The 17,920-nt window shown below is 47.1% G+C and overlaps 3 protein-coding genes across 4 annotated transcripts in view; 2 read left to right on the top strand and 1 right to left on the bottom strand.

Moving 5' to 3' along the window:
• The window catches only part of LOC104134296 (3-mercaptopyruvate sulfurtransferase), a 7,466-nt gene extending 3,026 nt beyond the window's left edge, over positions 1 to 4,440 (bottom strand). Inside the window, 1 exon segment of the mRNA XM_009647818.2 lies at positions 865 to 4,440. Coding sequence (XP_009646113.2) covers positions 865 to 1,103 — 239 coding nt within the window. The 5' untranslated portion in view covers positions 1,104 to 4,440.
• Positions 52 to 9,354, top strand: TST (thiosulfate sulfurtransferase). The gene is made up of 2 exons (XM_009647820.2): positions 52 to 722; positions 8,374 to 9,354. The coding sequence occupies exons 1-2, from the start codon at positions 137 to 139 to the stop codon at positions 8,670 to 8,672; spliced, it is 885 nt and encodes a 294-aa protein (XP_009646115.1). The 5' UTR covers positions 52 to 136; the 3' UTR covers positions 8,673 to 9,354.
• Positions 9,355 to 9,397: 43 nt separating this feature from the next.
• Positions 9,398 to 15,248, top strand: TEX33 (testis expressed 33). Of its 2 annotated transcripts, XM_035903278.1 has the most exons (7): positions 9,398 to 9,536; positions 9,681 to 9,722; positions 11,491 to 11,566; positions 12,227 to 12,873; positions 13,376 to 13,523; positions 14,774 to 14,884; positions 15,093 to 15,248. In XM_035903278.1, the coding sequence occupies exons 1-7, from the start codon at positions 9,492 to 9,494 to the stop codon at positions 15,176 to 15,178; spliced, it is 1,155 nt and encodes a 384-aa protein (XP_035759171.1). In that variant the 5' UTR covers positions 9,398 to 9,491; the 3' UTR covers positions 15,179 to 15,248. The 2 variants fall into 2 exon arrangements, with proteins under 2 accessions (XP_035759171.1, XP_035759172.1); XM_035903279.1 differs by lacking the exon at positions 9,681 to 9,722.
• Positions 15,249 to 17,920: the final 2,672 nt, after the last annotated feature.

Below are 17,920 nucleotides of genomic sequence, written 5' to 3'. Positions count from 1 at the left end.
GGTCCCGGGCGGTGCTACCCGCCCCCGCACCGCCCCCTCATGCCGCGCCTCCGGGCCCGCGTCCCCTCGCCGCCGCCATTTTGTGTGTGTGTGTGTCGCCACTGGCGGCGCCCCCTCTCGGCCTCGGCCCTCCGAGATGGCGCCGAAGGTGCTCGGCAGGGCGCTGGTCACCGCCAAATGGCTCTCGGAGGCTGTGCGGGCCGGGCAGGTAGGGACGAGCCTGCGGGTACTGGACGCCTCCTGGTACCCGCCGGAGGAGCGAAACGCCCGGCAGGAATTCAAGGAGAGGCACATCCCCGGGGCATCCTTCTTCGACATCGAGGAGTGCCGGGACCAGTCCTCCCCCTACGACTTCATGCTGCCCAGCGAGTCCCACTTCGCTGACTACGTGGGGCGCCTGGGGGTCAGCAACGACACCCACGTGGTGGTGTACGACGGGAACGAGCTGGGCACCTTCCATGCCCCCCGCGCCTGGTGGATGTTCCGGGCCTTTGGGCATAAGGAGGTCTCCGTGCTGAACGGCGGCTTCAAGAACTGGGTGGAAGAGGGCCACCCCGTCACAGCAGAGGTCAGCCAGCCCGCCCCAGCCATCTTTAAGGCCAAGCTGAACACGGCCCTGCTGAAGACCTTTGAGGAGATGATGCAGAACGTGGGGACCCTGCGGTTCCAGGTGGTGGATTCCCGCCCCGAGGCCCAGTTCCAGGGGACCAAGCTGGACCAAGGTAACAGAGCTGGGAATGGCACCCGCCCCCAGCACCAGAGCATGATGAGTGTCAATACTAGTCTGGGTGTAACAACTGCTCCAACCCAGTGAAAAGATTTTCCTGATGCACAGGCATGCCTCAGCCTAACTCATTGATTTACCTTAAGGGATCTGCAGTTGAGCATTCAGATCCCAGTGCCCTCACAGAATGCTTTTCTTCTAGTTGGTTGTAAAGCTGCAGGAGAAAATAGCAGAAAAGGTCTGCAGTCAGGTGGCTCCAGGATCACCCATCTCACACCCTGCAGAAGTTAATCAGAATGCAAACATGGGAGGTGAGAGCTCCCAGGGCTGTGTTCAGAGTCCTATCTAACACTAGCAGACACACACAAACTATCAGCATTCATATAGGCACCTCTCACCATAATGAATGCACCAGCAAAAGCACAGGTTTTAGGCAATACAGTAACCCAAGGGACATTGTCCTTCTTGCTCTGGTTCCCAGCAAACAGAGAACTTGCTTGAGCTGATCTTTGTCCTTCTGCTCTCTGCCATTAAATCCAACATGCAAAACAATCCCCAAACCCTTCCCAAAGGTATGAGCTGTGAACCTCTCTTTTGGATGCCCCAAGTAACAGGAATAAACATTGATTTTCTTACCTTGGTCAAACACTAGACCTGCAAGAAGCAGGGGTGGGAGAAGTCCCGTGCAGTGGGGACAGCTGGTACAGCGATGTGCCTGGAATGAAATTCAAGTTGGTTGTTAAAGGAGGCCCTTACTGTGTAATTTAAGCCTTGGTATATCCCAGAATAACCTCTCCTCCAAAAGGGAATCACAGAAATTATTTAAAAAGAAATGCAGAGTTTCAAAAACAAAGCACAGAAAAGCTCAGCAACAGTTGTTTGGTCTGAGTCAAGCTCCACGCTACAGGAGCAGGTGTGAGCAGGCTTCTGCGGTCCTGAGGCAGTGCTGTGCTGCTGCCTTGCAGGTCAGTTGTCATTCTGTTCTGGCTGTTTTCCTGTGTGTGTGCTGCTGTACAGCGATTGAGTATGACACCGTGGCCTGAAACACATTTCCCACATCTGAATCTCAGGAGCATTTGGCAGTAAATGGCTCTGTATTTGTGGTTCATCTAAGTGTCTACAGCAAGCCCCCCACCCCACCAACACACTTGACCTGTGCAAGACAATGCGGAAGGTGAGAGAGGTTAATGGGAGTGACAGAGGAGACTGTTGCAGGAAGAGAGAGGGAGTTGGGCTTATCACTCATTCTGTTTCTTCACCTAATGCAGCCCGTCAAAGCAAAGGTTGAATTTTAACCTCAAGATGTGAATAAAATGCTCCTTGCTGGGAGCTGGTGGATTTTGCATTCTCTTTCCCAAAGTGGGAGTGGTCACTAGGTGACAAATACCGCAGCCCCTGACAGCGTCTTGAGAACAGATTTTTCCTTTGAAATGAGTCAGCATGGAACAGTTTATTTGCGGTGGTCCAGTTTTGCTTCCCACAGCAGATCCAGCAGGATAAGCACTCCAGCTGCAGCTGCTCGTACCACAAGAGCTTGACAGCCTTCTGAACCAGGCTAGCCAGTAGCTGCGCTACAGCCAGCAGTGGGTAAAAGGCAGCACTTATGCCTAAAAGAGCAATTTGAAATCAATGCTGATTAATTATAGGGGTCATCCAATCAGGGAGGAGAAACATTGCCTGCAATTTAGAGAAGAAGAATGGTCGAGGTTAAGGAACTTGCTGCATTCTCAGGTGATTTCAGTTTAATTATTGCCTCAGCTCTTGACTTCCTAATTAAGTCAATTAATCTCTCCAGTTCCATGAACTCCGTCTCTAGAAGAGGCTAATTTCAGCTGACTCTTTTGCCTCTTTAGTTTTTCAGTTCCTTGTGGTAAGAATTAGTTGTCCCTGTTTTATTTTTATGCAGCAGCTACCTTGCTGGGATTAAACACTCTGTAGTGTTTAAGGTAAGCCATGATGCGTGGCTAATTTTTAGTTGGTGGGAGAGTTTTACCCAGGTTTCCAGGGTGGAGAAAAATGGACAGCGTTTCTAGAAGCCGGGTCTCATAGGTCTTAAATGCAGGTATTGCTTTGGATGAAAAAGCTTGGATGTTCATGCATGGCGTGCGGCACAAGCCCCTCAGATGTGCAGCCCGTGACGTATGCACTGAGTGGTTAAAAGCATCCTTGCACAGTGCTGTGTTTTTGGAGGAACTAGCAACTCAGGCCCACTCACTTATCTGTGATTCAGCAGTGGCCCAACGAGGTTCTCCAAGGGCCTGCTTGCCCAGGTGCTGTAGGGTGCAGGTCTATGGAACCAGCCTGAACCAAGACAATCCTAGGCAATCCAGGGGCAGATGATAAAAATAATTACATGATAGTTACCAGTGCTGATTCTGCCTGAGTATTGGGCACCGAAAACTGAGGAACAAGAATTATAGCTGAACTAACGCGTACAGAAAAGTTGTGAATTTCTGAATTCTTCTGCAGCCACCTGAGAAAAGAGGGGAAAGTTGCCAGGCAAGGAATCTGGCATCTGAAAATGGAAACAAACCCAAAGTTGTTTCATGAGCTTCCAACTATTTTTCTTCTCATGCTCAGCCCTTGTGTAGTCCTTGTCTCTCTTGCACATACACAGCTCTTAAGGTTTTGCCCATTTTCCCAGCTCTCAGTCTTCCCTGCCCCAAACATAAAGCTTTTGCTCAGCTTCAACATTCAGTGGCAGCGGGAGTGAGAATGAAACGTTGCTGCTTCTTCCCTCTCTCCTCCAAGTGGAGTCTGCAGCTAGGAGTGGACTGGCTCTGCTTTGACCATGGAGTGATACTCGAGGCACAGCATGGAGATTGAGAGACTTTATGAAAGTCTGTTTCAACCCACAGGAACCTACAATCCAAAGCTGTCCATTCACCTGACAAGGTACACAATCATCAGCTGCCAGAATTAGCACCATGGCCCTGCTGGTTCTTAGAGCTGAATCTTCTGGCTGTATATGCACACCGTATTTTTGACATTGGTGGCAAAGGCCTATTGATCTGACTGCGAGGACTCTCAGGGAGCTGGCCAGGACCAAACTTAGTGTTCCTTCCAATGGGTTCACGGTAGGTTAGGTAAGATCACTAATGGCCCCTTCTGAGGCATACAATTTGAGTGGAAGAGAGAGATAAAAAAGGAGGCAACAGAGGAGGCATTTGGAAAAGAACAGCTATCTGCAGCCAGCCAACTCCAAGACCACGGGGAGTTAAATGTGGACAGGGCACATCTTTTGTCTTTTTGATGTTAAGAAATTCCAGCTGAAGCTTTCATTGCAAAGGGAAAGGCTAGAGAGAAGGGGCTGTAGTCCTAGCTAGATAAATAGCCAACAAAAAAAAATATATATTTAAGCAGAGACTCTTAACAGATGTGGAAAAGGGGATTAAGCAGTGAAGAAGATAATATATTACAGGTTACAAATTGTGAGGGAGGATTGCCAGAAGCCAAGCTGAGTGAGACTTGGCAAAAGGAATTAAAACAAATAACAAAAACTGCTGGAGCAAAGTGAATAAAAGAGAAAAGGAGAGAAAGAGTAAATAGGGTTGCTATGCAGTTAGCAGGGGTTCCAGATGAAAGATCATTTGTGTACAGCCTCAGAATTATATTGAGTCTATGCTGCCATTTATTTTTTTTTCTCCTGAGGATAAGTCTGCAGAGTAGTGGGAGGGGTAGCAGAAGAAGGGGAAAAAAGCAGGAAGGATCATTCCTAAAGAGGGAGTATAACCAATGTGCTCAAATCTGAGAGGCAGATGATCTCCCATCCTAAACGTGTCAAAAATCATTCAAGTGACATTGCAACTCCATGAGGCAAGAATTTGATAAATTTAATCAGAGTGAGGTTCTGTAGGACAGAAACACTAGCAAGGTTTGTATTTGTATTTAGGATAGGAGGTACAGCACAACCTAGGCAGCTGTTGATCTATTATCATAACATGGATAGACTGGAATGCTTCCAAAAAACACTTCAAGAAAAATTATTTGAAATGAAGGCAAAATTGAATAAAATACCTTGGTAAACTTGCACTGCAGCTAAGGGCTCTATTTCCTTGCCAACAGAATTGATTTGCCAGATAAGAGAAATGGGAACATGCATGCCTGGAAGTTATGTCTGATCTTTTCTTCTAGCCATTGGAAGCACCTACAAGGTAGACTTGTTCCATTTGGACTTCATTAATACTTTGGATGTAATATTAGAAGGGCAATTATTAGTTCAATGTGAGAAGAGGGCATGTAGCACAAATACTGTTAGGTGCCCAAGAAACTGACTGAAAGGGAGATAAGGAGGGTAAGAATAGCTTGTGCTGAAAGCAGATCTGTGGGGCTGGAAGTTGCTAGCACTGTCCCATCATTATGCTTCTATGTTTATTTCATATTTTTATGAATCATTGAGGCACTGAAAAGAGGGCGTCACTACTGAAATGTGCTGCTGGAACAGGCTTGGGAGGGTTTAAATGATCACAGGGGGAATATTATCTGAGGTACCACCTGCAGTGATAGAAGTGACAGGAAACATAACGCTACAGAGAGCAAGGTTGGATGCTTAGTAGCCCAGAACACTTAATTGCTTGTGTTTGTTTTACAAGCTGAAGACCTGCATTTGGAAGCAACAGAAGAGAATAAGACTTGGATGAATTCGTTGGTTGCAAGAACCTCACACGCAGTTTGGCCTTGACAACAGCAATTATTAATCTCTTGTCTACCAAACGAGATGCTAGGCAATGCCACTTCCTTATCCAGAAGCCTGGGGTCACCTAGAACTGTTTCTAGGGTGGCCAAGGCAGTGAAAAGTGTATCTAATGAGCCCTTACTGGGTTTAGGCTAAGGGCATGAGGCTGTTGGGAGTGCTGAGTGCTTGTTATCAGTATGCTGGAGCAATAGCAGAAAGGGAGAAAAACTCAGCTGCAGGGCAATGTTAGCTCAAGGATAAATGATGTATGGACTGACCGTGACAAATTTAACATTGGAAATTAATATTCCTCCTCACATGAGGAGGGAGGTGCCTCAGTGGGATGTTTCATGGCAAGAATCCAAGTTGTTTCTGAGATGGATGGTTTTATGAGAAGGAGCCTATAAAGTGATCACTGTAGTAGCTGGGAGCCAGGGTAACCCTAGGGTTCCTTCCTGGAGTTTCTAGTGACTGCATGAATCTGGCGTGGAGTATGCTGTCTGTCATATGAGGCAGGAGCAGATGTTCTAGTGACTGCATGAATCTGGCGTGGAGTATGTCTGTCTGTCATATCCTCTCCCCTCTTCAGATCCATCTGCGTCCCAGCCTTGCCTTCCAGTCCTGTGTTTCTCTGCTCTCATCCTAGGAGAAAGAGAGCTGATAAAACTTCCTCAACCACTCAAGAGCACTTCTTAGGCAGTCCAAGGGATTGTAGTTGTGCAATGTCAGCTCTTTCTTTCAGCTGAACACCCACATAGATGAGTAAATGCAGTTTCTACAGAATCCCCCATCTTTCACTGGCAGAGTGCAAGCACTGGTCTTTGACTCCAACAGACTTTTGAATCTCTGGAGCAAGGAAGTCTCCCTATAGATCAAAATCAAAAATGCTCTAAAATGAGACTGTTCTTTTCAGATCTACTCAGATCCTAACTGAAGAGTTGTTTAAGGGTGGTGAGTGTATGTCACGGCTGTCTCCAGTAAGAAAGGGGTACAAACCTACCTCAGATGTGTGAACAGTCTAAAAAAGCAGTCATGACCATAGGGCCTGGGACACCTAAGAACTGAATCAGTGGCCCAGCGAGCTTCTTAGGGCAAGAGCTGGCCCTTCTAGTTCAGCCCCCAGGACTTCTTGATCTCAGTACACTTCCCAGTGCCCTTAGGATGGTGTGAGACTGCTGTTGTGCAGCTCACAGGCTTCTCTGTATTGGGGTCATCCCCAGTACTGCAGGAGAGCCTTGCAGAAATCCCTTGCCAAAGGACAGGGTCAGGACCTTTGACTCTTGTGGGAAAGCAGTAGCCTAACCCAGTCATGTAACTCTCTCCAGTGAGAAGCTCTGCAGTCTGAGAACTACAAACAAAGTTTTCTCACACTCATTTTTTGTATTATTTTTATTTCCCCTCTGTCATACAGACACTATATTAATGAGCGTGGGTTTTGCAGTTCTGTGTGCTGAAGTGATGAACTGTTGTTTTCTGGAACTGGAAAAAATGTGGTGAAAGCATCAGTCCAAAACACTGTCTTTTTTTTTAAAATGTTAGTCCCTCCAGAAGTCAGCAGTTTTTCTCCCAACTTCTCCCTGTAATGCTAAACACTTCTGAAGGATGCATGAGGTGACCAGTAGACAACAATGCCAGATTTCAGAGGCACTCAGGGAGGATGAATCAAGAGACAAAGAGGGTCCATCTGGAACAGGGAGAGATCTTGTGAAGCTGACTCAGGGCAGCTTTGTGTTTAGGTTCTCATTTGTTGTCCAGCAGAGCAAAAATCCCATCCTCAATACCCTGCCAAACTCCTCTTTTCCCCTTGTGACATAGCTCATCATGTCATGACATCACTCTGCATGAGCAATGAAACTGCAGTGTCATTATGATGTGTGATGTCAATCTCTGACTAGGTATACTTTAATCATTTGACTGTGACAAAGGTTCCCTGCCCCAGTCTCTCCCATTGCCTGAGATCAGTTACCCTGATGACTTAGGCAAGTGGAAAACTGGCAGTGAAACAGTTCACTATTTATGTGACTTTCCCAGGGCTGTCTCATTCGAAGTTCAAGCCTAGCAAGGAACCATTCCCTTAAATGCATTTTCAATGTAATATATAATGTTTCCTGCTCCAATGAGGCTTGATCCAAAGCCTCTCAAAGCCGGTCGAAAAGCTTCCATTGAATGTAATAGACTTAGATTAAGCCTATAGGGACAGAGTTTGAGTTTCAGGGGCGTGATGGAAATCTTATCTATCATATTTTTGTATCTGCTTCTCTCTAAAGACGTTGTTCTTGAGATGCAACTTTCAGCTTGCCTGAAGTGGTCAGTTGTACCAGTAGAAAAACAGAACCCATGCTGATTTCATCCATGGAGTGGATAAAAAGCGATATAAAATCCAAATTCTCACTTCACTGAGCCCATTGTCCCAGGGTAGCTGCCTCAGCAGTAATGTGGCTGACTTCTAAGGTTGCTTTACTTTTCTGAAATACAATTTTTAATGTGACACAGGAATAAACTGTGAACAGATAACTACTTTCACAAATTCCACATACAAGCCGCACTTTCTGCTTCTAAAAGCTGTGTCGCTACACATTGCTGGCATACTTGGGGAAGGTTAGAAATGCACTGCTGCATGTCTCTCTCTACACAGATCCCCTGAATGCCTTTGTTCAGATCTTTTCTGTGGTGGTTCTTTGATTCTTGTCACATCTAAGGCTTCTTCAGATTCCTACCTCTTACTGCTTTCAGGGGGGAGATAGTTTGCTAAATGTTCTGGAAGTTTTGACTTCAGCAAAGTTGAATAATCTTTGACCTCTTTTTAGCCCCATACTGCTTTGCATCTGTATCATCACCTGAAACAAATGACTGTCTTGGAGAGAATGGGAGTATCTGCAGTGATGTCTCTCTAATGTCTCTTTTTGTAGGTGTCTTTCATCACCTACGTTAGTGTCTCCTTGCTCATGTTTCCTTTTCTTGTTCACTTTTGCAGGGTTGGAATCTGGTCACATCCCTGGTGCTGTGAACATACCCTTCCACTCATTCCTGACAGAAACCGGCCATGAGAAGAGTATTGAGGAGATCCAAGAAATATTCCGTGAGAATAAAGTGGATCTCTCAAAGCCGCTGGCAGCCACGTGCCGCAGAGGTGTCACGGCATGTCACATTGCCTTGGCAGCCTACCTCTGTGGCAAGCGTGATGTGGCTGTTTATGATGGTTCCTGGTCTGAGTGGTTCCACCGTGCCCCACCTCGCTACAAGGTCTCTGAGTTGAAGCGCAACAAGGCCTAGAGGGAGAGTTGTTTCTTGGGCAATGAGATCTAGCAGCTGTCTCCAGCCCAGGGTACTGGGAAAGGGAGGAGGTGAAAGTAAAGAAAAAACATGCTCATGTGTATTTTGTCGGTTTCTCTAAGAACAATCAGTAGATTTCGATCGATCTTTCGGTTTCTCACAAAGAATAAAATGTAAGATGATGCATCTGCAAATATTTCTAATTCTTCTCTGTTGCCTGGGACATGTTTGTGCTGGGTGGGAAAAGCAGCTTTGCAACATGAAGAAGAGTTGCACTTTTGTCTGAGGACTTGGAATTTTGGTGGCCTGGTGAGAGTTCAGGTCCATGGTGGAGCAGAATGGATGAAAAGTCTGGGGCTAAAATACAGCATTGGGTGCTGGACACAGGAGGGCTAAGCTGTGATTCTATCATTGACTCTGTGTAAGACCTTTTGCCAGCCCACCATCTCCCCTTTTCTAATGTGGAAAATGGGGGCACCTTCCCTTTCCTTTCTGATGGGGTCAACAAGCTCATGCGAAGCATTTGGGGATGCTGGAAGATCCAGTTCTGCTGAAATACAGTCTTGTTGATTATCATGACTGTGTTACAGAAGTCTCCCAAGAAATCCTATGTATGTCATGAGAACTTCTGGGCACAGGTGTTTCATGAGACATGAGCCTTTTACTCTCGCCCTTGTTTGTTTTTTTAGTCAGACCCTGATCTCTGCTATGTTTCTTCTGGTTCCCATGGAGACCACAGCTCATAAAGGAAGGAGGGTTGTTCCCTAGCAGCCCTCTGCCCTTCAGCCTTCATTCCACCTCTGCACCTGGCCTGGCTAGATGTGGAAGGCATATGAGACCATTCTTGACTACATCCAGTGGCTGGTGAGAATGGCATACCAATTCCTACACCTGTCCGGGGAGGTTGATTTTCTGCCTGGGAAAGACAGCTCCCTCCATGGCTGCATGTCAGGAAAGTCAGAGTGTTAGGCTATACTAAACAAATGTTTTTTGGTTCTTTTCATTCAGCACGAAAGATCAAGTTTAATCACTTCTAGCTCTTTGATCAAGGTATGTCTTTTCTGGTATGTCATTTGTTGTGCCTTAGACTTGGCTTAGCAAAGGAATAAGTAGACATAGTTCTGTGGCTTCTGTTGTCTGGGAGGATGGTCAAGTGGCCTTAAAGTCCTTCTTGGCATCGAGGGAGTGGTGCTTTGACTTTGGATCTTCTGGCTCAGAAATAAAATGAACAATAAACAATAACAATAACATCATATAAGTTACAAATTAGAAAGTAGGAGCAGTTGCAGGCTTCTGTGTTGTTTTTTATTCAGGAGAAACTGGGGAAATGGAAGTTACCAATGAAAAGCATTTGGGAAATGAGCAAATTGCCTCATTACACAGAAATCCTGCTTCATTGGAAGAAGTGGGAGAGGAGGAATTTCTAGAACTGCAGACTGGAAAGTTCTTTCCACTTAATATAGTAACAATAACAAACAGACATGTTTTTGTTTTAAGTAGGAGGTGGGAGTTAACACAGGAGTTTATTTAGCAACACAGATTCCTGCACTTTGATCGTGTGTCAATGTTTGGCTCTTCTTTAAAAAGAATGAAAAGTGATACAGAAAAGAAGCAAATCGTGCCCTGTAAGCCCGGCCTGGCTTCCTCTCCTCATCTCTTGTGGCCCTGCTCTTTTTGTGGGAGAGGTTCTGTCTCTTAATACATTTGCAGAGCACACAGCACTGACTCCTGCTGTCTGGTTGATACAGTAACTTCAGCTTCAGGATCCCAGTATTGTACCAAACGCTGTTGCAAAGTACTGGCACAGGGTAAAACACAAGCTGCTGGTTCAAATCAGCCCTGGTGAGTTAACTTTGAAGCGGTAGGCTTCCTGCTCCATTGGCAGTCTTGTCTTCGTTCCAATAACTAGCCTCAAGAGCAGAAGGTAAGCCTGTATGTCATGTCATCAGCTAATTTGAGAAATGCAAACATATATCCCTACTTGATACAGATCCCATTTGTACTGCTGCCGGTGCCAGCAGGCTCACAATTACCATACTCACCACCATGGGCCATGGCTTCAGTTGTAACCTGTCAAAGGTTTCGCATGGGCTAAGCCTGTAGGGTCCTGCTGGGATGAGGAACACAGACCACCAGCAGGACACAACTGAGGGTTACACATACATTCCCCCCGCAGGAAAGACACGAGCTTCCTCCTAGAGCAGGAGGCGGTTTGCAAAGGCTGGGTGTTGGATCAATCACATCAGCAGGACTAGCAAAGTAGAACAGGGGGTATTCTGTGCCAGAATCAGGGAAGAAGCCCTGCCTCCAGCCTGTATCCCTTCCTTTGCATAGCCAACACTGCACAGGCATTTTATGTTTATCACCTTCTCTCCCCATTTTTCTGGCCTGACTTTAACGCACCAAAGGAAAGGAATGTTGTAACTGTACAGCACATGACAGGTCTGACATCTCTAGGTGCTTCAGAATAAAAAAAGACATTTTCACTGAGGTTTTCTTTCCATTTTGGCTTGTGTCTGTGCCACTGCCTGTGAAAACTCTTGCAGCTCAGTATCCACCTGAGGCACTGGTTGGCCATGTTCTAGGCACGCTGTCCCATGTGAGTTGTTAATGAGCAGGACTTCTGTGGTTTTTAATCTGAGAGGATCGGGGGTTGTAGGACCAACCATGCAGGCAGGCAGGGACAGGACTATCGTGATCTGGTAAAGCATGTAATACATTTGTCTGAGAATAATCTATGTCATCTAAAGGTGAGCGGGACCACCATCCCCTTCCTTCCCATCTCTGAGCCTGACACAGCCTTCATTTCTCTTCCAAGGGTGTGGTAGACGTTCCAGCTTCCCCTACACCCAATATGGCAGAAAGTGACTCTGTGCGAGCCAACGGTACTTCAGGTAAGAAAGATCTCAGAGAAACTGTCCCTCTACAGAGCTTGTTTTGCAGTACAGCTTGTGAGGCTGTCTGTCATTCCTTCCCTCCCTTCACGCCATCCTGATTTGCATGTACCTCTGTGAGTGAAAACTACTCAGACAGGGATCCCACGTGCCATGGGCTGATGGGTGAAAATCCCCCCTCCTTGAGTGTGCCTTCCTCCACTGGTGGACTTGTCTCACTACCTCCTTGCACAAGCACAGTAAGCCACTGCTGTGCTGTAAACTCATCAGCAAATACTGATGAGCCACAGAGACTGTAAGTGCATGTTGACGAGTGTCAGAGTGATCGTGGGTTGGAGGGGCCCCTACACATACGGAAACACAGACCTTTGTGTGCATGTTTGACCACAGGATTTTTGCTTCCACACTTCTGTGCATGTTCATCTCTCAAGAGCAATTAAGACTCCTCAGGAACCTTCACCTGGTTCAGTAGGAAGATTGGTATAATGCTGCTAGATTGTTAGTTTTTTCTCTTTTCTTTCCCTCTTTGAGACATTTACTGTTTCTTTTGTCATCTGACAATGACACAATGACATGTTCGGTTGTTTCCATCTCCGTTTACGATACCACCTGTCATCAAAACAGTATCAAATTCATTGAGCTAGTATTTTTGTCTTTAAGTGGAACCTGAGGAAGGGAAAAAGGAACATCTTCCAGAAGACTTATGTCCCAGCAGACAGAGAACATCCCAAAGGAGCTCCAGCAGAGCCTCCTGGAACATCTCCAAGGGTGCAGTGGCTCAGAGAACAGCAAAGAACTCCACATCTATTAAATCCCAGGCATCTCCTTCTGCAAAGTGTGTTCAGACTAAAAGACAGAGCAAACACAGTCTCCAGGCCAAAACTCCCTCCGCACAGTGTCTTAATTCAAAAAGACTTGAAGAGGAAAGAAAAGATACTTCTGCCACCAAAGACCCAACAGTGGGGCATGAGCCAAGAGGGAGGAACAGCACTTACCACCTGTCTGCAATATCCAGGCAGAAGGAGGCAGAGGACACCAGATCCCTCTCAAATGTCAAAGAACCAGTAGCAGGCCAGCGCCAAACACCGGGGTCTAGACGGCCTGGATCTTCCCGGAAGACCATCAAAGCCAGCTACGAAAAAGCCAAAGAGACCTGCAGCAGATTAAGTGCCAAAGAGTCCTCAGCATCGTTAGGGCCAGATATGAAAGCAGACTGGAAGCTCCTTCTGGAGAAGAGAAACAGCTCGATCCATGCTAACAGCAAATACAAATTTGCCAGTGCAGATGAACTTACCAGTGATGAAGAGGTATTGGAGAAGGCCATTTCATGTCTGCTTTGTGGCAGGTTGAAGGCTGTTTTTATGGTATAGCAGGGGACTGAGTGGGTGGGATATTAGCAGTTTCTAGGAGACATGTAGAGGGATGGATTTGGGCTTTACGCTAAGGGGCAGTGACACATTCTACAGACAGCCTTTCCTGTCTCTTTTTTCACTTTTCTATCCCCCTTTCGTTTATAAGGTTTATGTAGCTAGGCAGTGTCCCAACTCAGCAAGGCAAAACAAGGAGGTACCAGGACCCAGTCCAGGGCCCAACACCAACATCCCTTTCTAATTCCCTCCTTTTTTACCAGTCACAGTTGTCCTACGCAATTGCAACGCCTACAGAAGCTGCTGAGGGAGACTCAAGGACAGACCCAGGTCCCAGGGAATAGTCATATCTCAAAGACCTATGCAGGGGTGGAAATGCCTGGAGTTTCCTGCACTTAGGGAATGTGGACTGACAGTGCTTCCTTGTTGTTTGTGTTTTCAGGAAGGGCGAGCTCTATGCAAGACAGCATTAATCATGGGACAGAAAAGACTCAGCGACCGTGCTGAACTGCTGAATAACTCCCTGAACTCTACATCTTTTGCTGATTACAACCAGCTGGGTTTTAACCTGAGGTCAAATATCTTCCAAGGTGAGGTGACACACATACCTATGCCTGACCTTCAGTCTGGTCCCATCTATACTTTTCCTGGGCTCAGGGCAGTGACACTGTTTTGGGCAGAGCTCTGACTGTAGGTGACCCTCACTTTCCCCTCTCATTCCTTCAATCCACAGTCACTGCTTTTCCAGGCTGTGGTACTTGAGGAAATGAAAGCTAGAGCCTCCCTTTCTATGTATTCTATCCCTTTCTTTTCTCTTTGTTCACTCTTTTTTCCCCAAGGTGTGAAAAGTGAAGGTGCATCATCACCTCTGTCCTCCATGTTCAGAGCTGTCCAAATGGACACCATTTGCAATTCAACATCCCCTGTCATTTCCAGTCCCAAGTTACCTTCAGTTCCAATACTGGCGTTATTTCTCTTCAGGACCTTTAGAGATGGGGAGCTCTGAAATGTCTTCCCCAAACCTCTGTTTCCAAGGTCCCCAAGGATCCCTCCACCTAAACAAATATTGGGAACTAAGCATTAATCCCATTCTCGTTACCATCATATCCAAGAAACTCTGAAATAGTTGTCTCTGACTCCAGTTTCTCATGTACCACCACGAGACGGGTTGCTTTTCCTTACACAGTACGTTCCATGGCAAGACCTTGCTGGGTATTGAAGACTGCATTGTCCTGGGTTTGCGCAGTCACATAGAAAGGAAGGACGTCTTTCCCCGTGGAGCTCAAAATCATCATTATCAAGGAAAGGGTACAATAAAAAGGAAGGTGAAGAGGAAAGGATGAGAGATTAAAATAAAGCCCCCTCAAATGGCTAAAAGTCAAGAGGGGATAAAAAGAGAAGCACAGTTGGGAACCGTTTGTTAAGTATCATGGCAGAAAAGTAGCTCAGGAAGGCCTGGAGCGGTAGGAAGGTGCTTTTTGTGGAGCTGTGCTGCTGGATAGGAAGTTATTCACGTGAATGAGGGGATTCAACAGGAGATCAGCGGACAGTTGACTAAAGAAGGGGCACTGGGATACAAATAGAGATGACACCTTGCGGCACCCTCTGTGCCTGTTCCATCCTTGGGGATGAAAAGCAGATAAAGTGCCAAACACAAGCTCCCTCCTGGGTGATGATGAAGCTAACGTTCAGCACCCAGCCGCACGCCTGATCAAAGGTATTGCAGTCACACGCCTTTTCCTGAGCCCTTGAAACTGTTGGGTGTTGCTCCCCCACTCAATTCCAGGACTGCAGGTGGGTGATTTTTTTCAGACAGTTCCTTACTTGCTGTTCCTTGCAGGTGGCCCACTGGAGAGCCGAAGCTTGATGAAAGATTCCTACACCCCTGATATAATTCAGAAGGCAATCAGGGATCCCAAGAACTGGCACGGAAGGAGGACTGATGAGCTAGGTACGGATTCTGCCAGGAAAATACATTGCTGAGTTTCTGAGATGGGTGCTGCTTCTCCTGAGGACGATGGATGGGTTTGGGCAAAGGGGGACGACAACTAGAAATTGCCATTTTCACAAGAGACGAGCGCTACAGCTAGGAAAATCCTTGAGGGGTAATTGCATTGGAAGGGAGGCTGTAACTGAACTATGATTTGCCTTTTTTACAGGGAAATGGCATCAGAAAAATGCCCTAAATATTAACTTGCAGAAAGCATTGGAGGACAAATACGAGAAGAAAAAAGGCAAGCCTTAGAAGACGAAGGCTGAGGACTGGAGTGCATTCAGCGAGGGATCTTTTTCCACAGCCATCTAATAAACCTCCATACAAGCTCAAACCCGTTGCTTGCTGGTTACCAACAGCAGATTTGTTGCTGGTGCCCTCTTCCCCTCTCAGTTAGGGTGTCTTTGGGGAGGGCAATGCCAGATCCATCCAACGGGAATACAAAAAAGCCCACTTTGTTGGTCGCTGTTAAAGTGGGCCTGGTTAGTGTGTGAGGCACGCACCCTTGCAGAGGGGGTCACAGATAGAAATTCGTCTGCTCGGCACATAAGGTGGAGTAGGACCTGTGAGTGGTGTAAGAGGGCGATGACGCGGCGGGGGGTGGTGGTGCGTGTGTGCGTGTGTGTGCCTGCAAACTCACGTTTGCCAGAAGATCCGTGATACTTTGACAGCTGCCCCAGCAGTCCAGAGAGAAGCACTGAGGGTGCACTGGGAAGGAACCAGGGTTGCCCAAGGACCTGAATGCTGCCTACCTCTCCCCTCACTGAGGTCTATGGAGCTCCCTCACAGGGAAGCTTCAGAGCTGTGTGTACGTAGCAGCTGGACACACCAAGCAAAGAACCAACTCCCTGCGGATGCTTCCGAGGTGAATTTAGGCTCTTCTGCTGGAAAGGCATCAAACAGCATCTGCCCAATAACCTGGGCACAACTGCGTATGATTGGCACCAGATGCCTATGTGGGATAGGGAAGGAGGGTTCTCTGCCCACCACTCTAGTTTTGTTGTTGTATCTGCCAAGTGGAGGATTTCAGGGAAAGCTCTTTCCCCGGCAGGGAGCAGCAATGTGCGAAAACAAACAGAAACTCCCCTGAGAAGAGGAGGCATCAGGGTATTCACTAGAGCCTGCACTATTTGCAGGCCAATCCAACGCAAAAAAAACCCCAGCTTATCCCACTTAAAGGGAACAGGAAAGCTGCAAGAAGCCCCAGGACTTTTCCAATCTGCAAATCACCCCACAGTGTGAGTGGACCCTTACTGGAGCCCTCGTAAGGCGTGCTTGCCCCTGTCAGCCCTTTCCCTGGCTCGGTGCCCAGTGTCTCTCAGAGAGCAGCACATGCATCCCCCATACAGCCTGCGTAACCTGAAGTTCAGAGAGTGTGTCTGGACAGTAACCAAGGACCACCCAAAGGCTCGAATGCTGCAGGACATGCAGGGTCTTTAGGGCCCCCTGATGTGTTTTTCTCGCAGTATTTAATGGCCCTTGTTGCAGGATCCTGCCTTCCAGCTCCAAAGCGCAGCAGTTTGGTGCAGCAATCACAAAGTACGTGTCTGGGCGTAGCAATGCCCTGATCTCTCCCGTCTGGTCTCAAGCTTTCCCCATTTTAAAAGACTGATGCTTTGCTCCCTGATATGAAGTGTTTGGGGGCAGAATTAGGATTGTTGCTTCACCCTGCATCGGCTGGGGATTAGATAACAATGTGCTGACTTCATAAAAGTAGTGAAGGAGGTTAAAATGTAACTAATGATCATCGAGTGATAATCATTTCCCACCAGCAATAATTAACCATTTGGAATTCAGATGTTTCCAGGCACATGTCCAAGTCTTTCAAATTAAGGAGGCTGGCCAAATGGCAGCTCGTAGAAACCTCCCTGTGAGTGTTCCTCGTGCATCAGTACCAAGCGGCTCCTGCCTGGGCACACACCACTCTGGCTCCAGCTGGACACCCCGTTCTCTGCGTTCCATCCAGCTCTGATGACCGACGTGCCTCCAAGTACATAATAAATGCTGCCCTCTGAGATGGCCGCACGTCCCATTCCAGAAAACATGGAGCTGGACAGAAATGTACGGATGCAGTCTGGCCTACTGAGAGCAGGCCGCTCTGGGTACGGTTAGCTAAACCACGCATGAGGCACGACACGCGGGCTGAATCAGCAGACAGATTTACAGATCTGTTCCTAATGTCTATTAGAAATAGACATAAAGGCAGGCAGACTGCAGAATTACGGTACAGCTTGGAGCAAGTGCCCTTTGCTGCCCGCAACAGGTTCATGAAGAGACTTAGATCAGAAGGGGAAGGGACTGAGAGGTCTTGGTGCACCACTAACCCTCTGCCACAAACTGCATTGTTTGTCCGCTGCAGTGGAGTGAATTCACTTTGTACACTTTTTCCAAATGAAAGTATTTTTATAAGCACTTAAGTAGTACAAAATAGTTGGCATTGGGTAATGCACTGAAATGGGTGGCAGCGGTCTGATGCCAAATGAACATACATGTGGCAGTCCCCCCTTCGTCTTCTTTGCTTTGCTGAATGTTACGGCTCAGCCAGGAGCAAACACCTGGTGATGGGTAACACATGGAAAGCTGCAGAGAGAGCTGCGATAGCTCTCAACGGGACAGCACAGCTACTGGGAGCATTCAATACCTGAGGTCTCCGAGTGCTGGATGGACCAATTTTGGCAAGGATTGCTCTGCGTGGCACTCTGTGTTGACTCGAGTGCATTGGGTACCCAAACATGCATATTTAAAGCCATCTTTGAATCTCCAAATAGAATGTCAGGTGGAGTTCGACAGGAAGAGGGCTGGAATAAGCGCTCACTGCAGCTGGAATCTCCCTTCCACCCATTCCTCTGCTCCCAGCAGTTCGTTCCTTCATGCTTGTTTTGTGCTGGTGTTGACACTTCCCTGCCCACACTCTGAGCTGATTCAACTTGATACGCCAGCAGAAAATCAATACGGAATAAAAAAGTGAAGTTAACAGGTTAACAAATTAAATTT

This window comes from Egretta garzetta, unplaced genomic scaffold (assembly GCF_000687185.1).
Source record: "Egretta garzetta isolate BGI_Z169 unplaced genomic scaffold, ASM68718v1 scaffold51, whole genome shotgun sequence".
In the NCBI taxonomy this organism is placed as follows: Eukaryota; Metazoa; Chordata; class Aves; order Pelecaniformes; family Ardeidae; genus Egretta; species Egretta garzetta.
This window is presented reverse-complemented; position numbering and strand designations above follow the sequence as displayed.